Source organism: Tachysurus vachellii, chromosome 18 (assembly GCF_030014155.1).
Source record: "Tachysurus vachellii isolate PV-2020 chromosome 18, HZAU_Pvac_v1, whole genome shotgun sequence".
In the NCBI taxonomy this organism is placed as follows: domain Eukaryota; kingdom Metazoa; phylum Chordata; class Actinopteri; order Siluriformes; family Bagridae; genus Tachysurus; species Tachysurus vachellii.
Window position 1 is genome coordinate 402,501 of NC_083477.1, and position 8,465 is coordinate 410,965.

General features: G+C 40.3%; 3 protein-coding genes across 6 annotated transcripts in view; 1 reads left to right on the forward strand and 2 right to left on the reverse strand.

Moving 5' to 3' along the window:
• Window positions 1–2,902, forward strand: part of LOC132861484 (uncharacterized) — a 10,409-nt gene extending 7,507 nt beyond the window's left edge. For 3 of the 4 annotated variants that reach the window (XM_060893035.1, XM_060893036.1, XM_060893033.1), the window contains 7 exons: window positions 193–361; window positions 494–758; window positions 869–1,061; window positions 1,267–1,374; window positions 1,496–1,569; window positions 2,102–2,358; window positions 2,612–2,902. In XM_060893035.1, the coding sequence (XP_060749018.1) occupies window positions 195–361; window positions 494–758; window positions 869–1,061; window positions 1,267–1,374; window positions 1,496–1,569; window positions 2,102–2,191 (897 nt within the window). In that variant the 5' untranslated portion in view covers window positions 193–194 and the 3' untranslated portion in view covers window positions 2,192–2,358; window positions 2,612–2,902. The remainder of the gene's footprint in view (window positions 1–192; window positions 362–493; window positions 759–868; window positions 1,062–1,266; window positions 1,375–1,495; window positions 1,570–2,101; window positions 2,359–2,611) is intronic. The other variant, XM_060893034.1, reaches the window with a different exon arrangement.
• Window positions 2,903–3,060: 158 nt separating this feature from the next.
• LOC132861409 (sialidase-3-like) lies at window positions 3,061–6,620 on the reverse strand. The gene is made up of 3 exons (XM_060892919.1): window positions 6,482–6,620; window positions 4,772–5,005; window positions 3,061–4,674 (listed from the first exon to the last, which is right to left on the reverse strand). The coding sequence occupies exons 2-3, from the start codon at window positions 4,982–4,984 to the stop codon at window positions 3,742–3,744; spliced, it is 1,146 nt and encodes a 381-aa protein (XP_060748902.1). The 5' UTR covers window positions 4,985–5,005; window positions 6,482–6,620; the 3' UTR covers window positions 3,061–3,741.
• Window positions 6,621–6,711: 91 nt separating this feature from the next.
• LOC132861412 (tetraspanin-9-like) overlaps window positions 6,712–8,465 on the reverse strand; it is a 54,819-nt gene continuing 53,065 nt past the window's right edge. The window contains exon 6 of the mRNA XM_060892920.1: window positions 6,712–6,915. Coding sequence (XP_060748903.1) covers window positions 6,739–6,915 — 177 coding nt within the window. The 3' untranslated portion in view covers window positions 6,712–6,738. The remainder of the gene's footprint in view (window positions 6,916–8,465) is intronic.

Sequence of the window (8,465 nt, forward strand, 5' to 3'; positions counted from 1 at the left end):
TGTCTCTCTCTCTCTCTCCCTCTTACTTTCTCTCTCTTTCTCTCTCCCTCTCTCTGTCTCTCTCTCTCTCTCTCCCTCTTACTTTCTCTCTCTCTCTCTCTCTCTCTCTCTCTCTCTCTCTCTCTCTCTCTCTCTCTCTAACTTTCACTCTCTCCCCTCTCTTCATCTTCATCTGCCCCACCCCTCCCTCAGGGATGTCTGTGGATTTGGCTGGTCCACCCTCTCCCACTCCGTCCCTCATCGAGGTGAAGGAAGAGACTCGTTTGGTGTTGAAGAGTTTTCTCGGTCATGTTCTTGCTTTCGCTCCTGAAGATCGACCGGGGAGAATCGGGGGAGAATATCATGACCCCAACAAGTACAGGTACACACACAGACACACAGACACACACACTTTGTTTTGGTCACCTCAGTGCCCTTTGTACTGTCATCTTTTCACACTATTAAACTTCTCTCTCTCTCTTACACACACACACACACACACACACACACACAGACACAGTGTGGTGCCAAAAGAGATGCAGAGGCAAGATGAAAGCGGATGGGATTCTCTGGATGAGAAGATCAGTGCTGCGGAGGAGAAGAAACACGGCATCAAAAATCTGATAAAGAGGCGTCTGAGGCCACGCCCCTTTTCTCAACGACACACCAACAAGGACGCCAGCGCTGACCAATCACAGAACGGCTCTGTGTCTAACCAGGGAGAAGTTCCAGCTCCAGTGAAGAAAAATGTAGCTTCAGGGTCACAGGGCTATACAGAGGTAAAGAGGAATGGATGTGTTGATTCCTTGATTCAGTGATTTTTGACTCGTCGATTCTTTGATTCATTCAGGATTTTTTTTGTATCCAAAATCTGTCTGTTTTCTGAAAGGATGAAAAACTCTCGGCATCTGACGAGGATGGAGAGCGGAAAGCAAACGAAAAAAAGAAAAAGAAGAGCAAACTGAAGCTGGTGGAACTTTTTAAGAAAAAAAGCACAAAGAAAGATGAGTCGCGTCCCCAGCGGCCGTCGTCACTTCCTGTGAAAGTGGATGTGGGGTCAGTTAAAACTCCGCAGTCGCCAAGTGAGTTAATGTTTGATGTTAAATAAACCTTCTTCCAGCTGAATGATGCTCTTATTTTGTGTTGCTTATTGTGTTCTGTTCGTGTGAAAGTTTGCGAGTTGTAATCTCCACTAATGTTTACGCAGATTATTTATAATGGGTGAAAATGATTCTGTTTATGATTACGTCTCATAAGCGTGTGTAAAAATCTGCCCTCCCTCTCCAGCGCACCCTCCTGAGTTCTACAATGGCGTGGCAAAAAAACTGGACCGAATCGCTCAGCAAAGCGTGAAGAGAAAATCGCCGACTAAACCTGAACCCATCCAGCCCAGAGGTAATGAACACACACATCCTCATTTAGACGAGTCCTCCTGCATTCCAACATTTATATACTCATCTTGTTTTTTTTTATCCATAACTCTGGTTTGTTCTGACTTCATCCTGATTGTACACAGAAGACAATAAAGAAGCCATCGTACAGCAGCTCGTCCACATACTGACAACGGAAGGAGACAGCATTAATGAGAAGGTGAGCAGGATACAGTGAATGTCACATGATCTGTCTGATGTTAGGCCTTCACACTCACTCACTCATCTTTCACTTATTCATTCATTTATCTATTAATACACACTTATCACACACTCATTCCACTTTAAGTCACTGATTCACAAACTCACTCATTCACTCACTCACTGAGTCACTCATTGCTTCACTCAGAGATTGACTCAATCACTGATTCATTCACTAACTGACTCATTTACTGATTTATACACTAATTGACTCACATACTAGTTCATTTACAGATTGACTCACTCACTGATTCATTCACTAATTGACTCACCCACTGATTCATTCACTAATTGACTCACTCACTGATTCATTCACTAATTGACTCACCCACTGATTTATTCACAGATTGACTCACTCACTGATTTATACACTAATTGACTCACATACTAGTTCATTCACTGATTGACTCATTTACTGATTCATTCACTCACTGACTCATTTACTGAGTGTGTGTGTAAGTGTTAGACGTGTTGGATATTTATTTTTACAGATTAAAGCTAATCCTCTGCTGCATAAGTCTCTGAGCCGGATGTCCTACGCTTCGCCACGCTACTCGACTCCTGTGCCAACGAAGCTGTAGACCAGCCCCTTCCTGTGTCCGAGAGCCCCACCTTGCGGCGTGTGGCCATCACCATGGAGATGACCAGACGGGTCGTCATGACGACGGGCGTGACGCAGCGTGTGGAAGGATATGCTGGGCGCTACATGGAGAACTTCGCTCCCTGGGTGAAGAGTCAGGGAGGATGGGTAAGGAGCAGAGACTCTCGTTCATTCACCCACTCCCTCTCTTTTTGTCTCCCTATCATTCATTCCTATCTTCCTGTTTTCTAATCTGTTTTTTTCCTCATTCTTCTGTTGTTGGTGCTGTAATCTATTTCCACACTCTAGATCTATTAGTTAGTTCAGTGTGTAGCTGTTCATCTCACCAGCAGGTGGCAGTGTGGAGTAAATCACTTGTGTTTATAATGTGTGTGTGTGTGTGTGTGTGTGTGTTTTCCAGGAAAACATTGTGCAGAAGGAGGTGCAGGAGTTCGACTAACTGCATTGAACAATTACTGTATGATGGAGCTCACTGTGTGTGTGTGTGTGTGTGTGTGTGTGTGTGAGCTGTGAACACACCGAGCTGCATGTAAACACTACTGATGACACTTTTCTTGTCTCTTTTATACAGTCGTCTATTTTATGATTGAATGTTGAATGTTTCTTTTTTAATGTGCTGGGAGTTTTTTTTTTAACCAAAATAGAAGTAAAAATAAAATAATATTAATAATAAAATAAAATTATAATCTGTCTGTATTATTTTTCTTTGTAACAGAAGATTTATTTGTTTGAACATTTATAAGTCTTTATTGTCGTTATTGTACACGGTCAATAGTTCAGTAAATGTCTCTGACGCTCTGTAATAAGGACTAACATGCATTTAAAAAAGAGTCAAACAGGAAGTCATCATCACTTTCATCACTTTATTTATAAAGCACATTTAAAACAGCCACAGGTCTGACCAAAGTGCTGTACAATAAAAAAGTGTTAATAAAAAAATACTCAGAAAAAATAAAAAGATATTAAGACAGGAGATAATAATAAAAAGCAAAATAGAATTAAACAAAAGTAAGAAGTAATTAAAGTAAGAAGAAAATGAAAAGGAAAACTATAGAAATGCCGAGGAAAAGAGATACGTTTTTAAAAGGGACTTAAAGATGGACAGAGAGGGTGATAATCTTAATTCTATTGGCAAATCATTCCAAAGCTGTGGCCCAATTACTGAGAAAGCTCGATCGTGAAGTACGTAATGAAGAGTGAGAGATGGAAATGAACACAGATACAGTGGTTATAGATGTTTTCACAGCCCTGTAATAACTGCAGGATTTTCAGTAGTCAGAAGGTTAAACCTCTGCTTTAATCTCTGTCTGTCTTTAAGTCGATCTGTTCTCATCTCTGACACAAAAAGCAAGTCATTTTTTTTACTCATGGTCATAAATCTTGGTAAATAAACTGTAACTGAAGGTGTGTGTGTTTCTGAACCCCGTGTCTGTCACTGAGAAGTTCAGCATCAGTCGCCTCGCCTCTGTCCTAAGTTCTGTTCTGTTTCAGGTGTAAAGTCGGTTATTTTTACTACGCAGGTAAATACATCTACAGATTTGGCATATCGCTGAGCTTAAACTCCACAAAAACGATTTCTTTGGAGTTATCCGTCGTACGCTCCAGGAGGCAAGCAAAGTTCTCCTGGTCACACTGAACCACATCAGAGTATCCACTGGTGCCGTGATTGATGATGTATGGTTCAGCCCATCCTGCGGGATTTTTAGGAGTCTTATTCAAATAAATCCCAAGATTCTTTCTCTCCTTTTTGTCAGTTGTGTGTGAAAACATGAGCCATGTTTCATTTCCATGCTGGAAGCTCACTACACTCCCCTGGCAGCCATTAGGGGGCTCCACCAATTTCGCATTACTTTTCATTATTTGAAAACTCTCTCCTTTGTCCTCACTAAAAGCCTCCACTCTATGACCCTTAGTGCTTCTTGCACTGCAGTATAACTCGTTCCCGTCCTCGCTATTCACCTCTGCCATCTGACACTCAATGGACTCGACACTTAATTTATTTCCAAATTTCCAGGTAGTGCCTTTATCGTCACTATAGAATGCAAAAGAATAGGGTTTGGCAGGACAACAGAGACTACAAAAACAACAGAGTTTAGCACAACAATAGAGATTAACACAACATGTATAAGCGTAAGCAGGAACGATGAGTCTGCCACCATCCTTCATCTGAAGGCCGTGTCCAGGTCCTACACCGAACGTGGCCCAATTATGGATCTCATCACCAATCACGCTTTCTGTCAAATCTGTCAATTCTGACCAAGTCTCACCACTGTCACTGCTAGTAATGTAACATAACCTAGCAGCGTTATTACCTGACTTTATCTGCTCTTGCTCAGTGATACTACCACGCACACAGATAAAGAACAGAAAGAGACGTTTGTTTTTTTCGTCATAGACAGGACACGGGTTCATGGTGCGATGATCCAGCATCTTTGCTTCTTTGAGCTCCTCAACACCTGACCACTGAAAAGAAAATGAGCAAATCAATGGCCATGATATTAAAACTTGGATTAGAGCATTTTTAAATGAAAGCTAGCCGTGTCTGCTTCAGCATTATCACCTGAACACTTCCATTCTGCCGCTTTCCCCTGTTGAGGACCAGCACTTTCGCATGCTCATCCTTGATTGAGGTTCGCTTCTCAGCAAAAGCCAGAAAGGTTTGGTCAATGTAGATTAGAGCTGGGATTCGGTAGAAATCCGAATCCTTATTTGTGAACACAGTTGTTGGGGACAATCCTGGTGTCTCTCTGTGTCTCCCTGTGCTGTTTTCCATTTCTCCAAACTGTGACTTTATCTGAAAACACATGAGATCAGAGTCAGATGAAGTGACTTTTCTGCTCCTGATGCAGCTTGTTTTTTATTCACAAGAACATCTTATTCTAATAGATTATTAAATGAATGACACTGTAGATCCTGTATCTGTATCTGTATCTGATTAAAGTGATTAAAATCCCATCAGTTCAGCAGGAACAGCCCTAGAGGTTAGAGGGGATCGTGGTATTTCACTCATCTCTCAGTGTGACTACGGGGTGAAATCAGCAGGCGTGTGGAGGAGCACAGGACCGAGCTGCTGTATGAAAGGAGACTAAAAATATTTTACATGCAGGACAGAAGAAATGTTGACTTTCATTCATCCTAATTGTAGAAAAACATGTTAGATAATGGAATGAATATAAGTAAGTGTGTGTGTGTGTGTGTGTGTGTGTGTGTGTGTGTGTGTGTGTGTGTGTGTTTGTGTGTAACGCTAACAACATCTTAATTATCTCACTTCCTAATATCTACTGAATATATTTTGCATGCTGGAATCCTGAGCTGATTTCATGTTGCCTTTTGTCTGTGACCTCCTCTCATGATTAGGGGCATTACGAAGGGGTGTGGGGGTAATTATTATTACCTCACCAACTGTTCCAATGAATGAACGACTGTCCAATGTCCGTGTAGTAACAACAGTGCCACCTGCTGAACGGTAAAGGTACTGTTCTGTTTAACAGCTCGACACGTAGGTTTTAACGTGTAAACGTGTAAAATAAGCTCTAACGGACAGACGGTACTGGTACTGATATGTCTTGCACTTTATTTGTGGTGTAAAATGGTTTGTCTTCATAAGACCTGGGGCTTTAGACAGTACATGAGGGGATTAAACCCCACTCTCATAATAATTGTTTGTTCAGTTTGAATAAAGGATGTGTTGAGAACAGACACTGCACACCTAACACCAGCTCCTGTTCACACCTTTATTGCACATTTTTAATGGCTTTTGTTGCACATAAATCATGACACAGACCATCTTCCCAGTCTGTCTCACTGCAACACTGCTCGAACCCTGACTCTGTGGTTCTGCTGCTGCTCTGTGGTTCTTCTGCTGCTCTGTGGTTCTTCTGCTGCTCTGTGGTTCTTCTCCAAACTAAAGCTAAACCTCAACTGGACTTGTACACAGCTCACTGTACAAATATTCACTAAAACTGCACACCTTTTGCTCCTTACTCAGAAACAGATGCCATATTCATCTCAGCGGTTGTAGTACATTCATACACTATAGTTTTCTATATTTGTCAATATATATTTTCCTTCTACAGCTAATTCCAGTTATTGTACAGTTTATTCCACGTCGTGTCTGTTTGTATTTTATTTTCATAATAAGTATCAAACAGCATTTGACTGCATGTGATAAAGAGGACGAATGTGGAAGTGAGAAATCAAACCTGAATTTAAATCTAAAACACCAAACTGTGTTAAAGCTGCGTGTGAACATGATACAGATGCTACTCACCTGCTCAGGTTGCTTCTGCACCACAGACGTTTGGTCCGTCTCTATTGTGGAGGTTCCTCAGAGCTGGAGAGAGAATGAAGTCAGCTACAATCTGCACTCAAGCAGAGATCTATCTATTAAAGGATGAAGTGCTGCAGAGAGAGTTGAAGAAAAGTCTCCTCTAAAGATGCAACACGGTTCAAGATGAATATATACTCAGAAATGGGTGTTGTCAATTTACATATTATTGAATATTCATAAGGAACCAAGAAAAGTGCTCAAATAATTGGATAATGTAATCTCAAATTTTTGCTATTCATGAGTTCCCAGAAATACCAGGGTATGACTTTCCTGTGTTGAAAGGGTGGAGTGTGTGGAGCAGAGGGCAGGGGGAGGTCCAGTGTCTCCAGTCTCTCATCTGAAACCAGCAAAATGTTGAATCTTGTTTCAGAAATCTATTTCACACAAAAAGAAATAAGGTGAAATTAGATAAGGGTGAAGGTGCAGCTAATTAATTATAAGTAATTATTGTCTACAGACCCTCAGAGCCATCATCTACATACTACATCACATTTAATTATCTTTCTTTCTTAATATTCCTATTGTAAGAAATGACAGATAAATGTACCCAGATTCCACTCCAAGATACACGTCGAAACGAGCTCATTTCCAAAAAGGTTTAAGTATCATAAGGTAAAACGTTTAGATCTCTAAATGAATAAAACTTGATTAAATCGTAAGTATGGGAGCAGCAGCGACAGGGTCTGTGACCGCGATTACCATTTAAAGTGACCATTTGGGTGATAACTGTAATACCAAGTCAAGGTCTATCTGACCACGATAAACACTTAAAGACACTCACTGTTTGGGAGACACTCAGTTCTCATGCACAATAAACATTTAAAGTCATCCGGCTAGATAACATTGTGTATCCCAGCCATTTGGAAGACACTCAGTTCTCACGTACAATACACATTTAAAGGGAAACACCATTTAAACTACAGAAAGGAAAACAGTATAAAATGCTTGAGCAGGACTTGTCCTGTGTTCTTACTGACGCTGATGAACCCAAAGTACTTCATGTATTTTGTCACTGCCACGTTGGGATAAACTACTTGTTCTTCATTAAGATCTACGGTTCAGATCTAAGATTAAGATTAACAGTTAACTAGCTAGCCTGTAGTCACAGAAACTGTGTATACTATTTAAGAAAGGTTTAGAGTTTGTAAAAATGCTGATTGTTAAGTACGTCTCTAAACACGGTTCTCAGGGAATGTTTGATGGAATAGAGAACGTTGTTGATAAACCGTATGAGTACGAGGGCTATTTCTAAGTTTGAAAATGACTCTAAAATGCCCAAGAACACAAAAGGAAAAATTGCCAATGCACTGCAAGCAGTTCTTGCATCGTACAAAGTCACTAGAAAGACTTTAAATGCATAAAGGCTGAAAATGACGACTATTGAAATACTCTAGAAAGAAGAAATGGTTATTATGCAGAATGAGATTAGAACACTCCTTAGAACAAACAACAGCATGCTTAGTTCATACATGGAAACTTTGTTTAAAGATTTAGAGGAAGCAAAGTTTAGTTGTCAATTCCTGATAAAAAAAAAAACAAAAAACAAAAAAAAACTGCACAACTAGCAGCAGTAAGTTTGTATATAGCATGTTGTGTAATCAAATTCCTGAAATGTTAGAAAGTAATGAGAACTCGGAAAGAGATTCTCAGTAAGTCAGCAGTCAATATTCTGACTCTACAGTTAGATTTCCTATGGCACCAATTCACTCAACTACAACTGTGTGCTCTGTAGAGTTTAAAGCAATAACACGAGGTAGTGTGGTTTTGTCCGACGTACTGAGACATTGTTTTAAACTAATGTTTTAAGTCCAAAAGTGCTGTGGCTAAGAAGACTGTTTTAAAATATAACAAAAAAACCTGATGTACTGAGGTTTTGTCCGACTTACTGTGAATGCGTTACATTTTAAACTGTTTGTTTGTTAGT

Excerpts from the sequence above, each read along its gene's own strand:
- LOC132861409 (XM_060892919.1), bottom strand. The coding sequence starts at position 4,984 with ATGGAAAACAGCACAGGGAGACACAGAGAGACACCAGGATTGTCCCCA. Across the intron at positions 4,675-4,771 it reads GGCAGAATGGAAGTGTTCAG|TGGTCAGGTGTTGAGGAGCT; the intron begins GTGATAATGCTG and ends TTTTCTTTTCAG.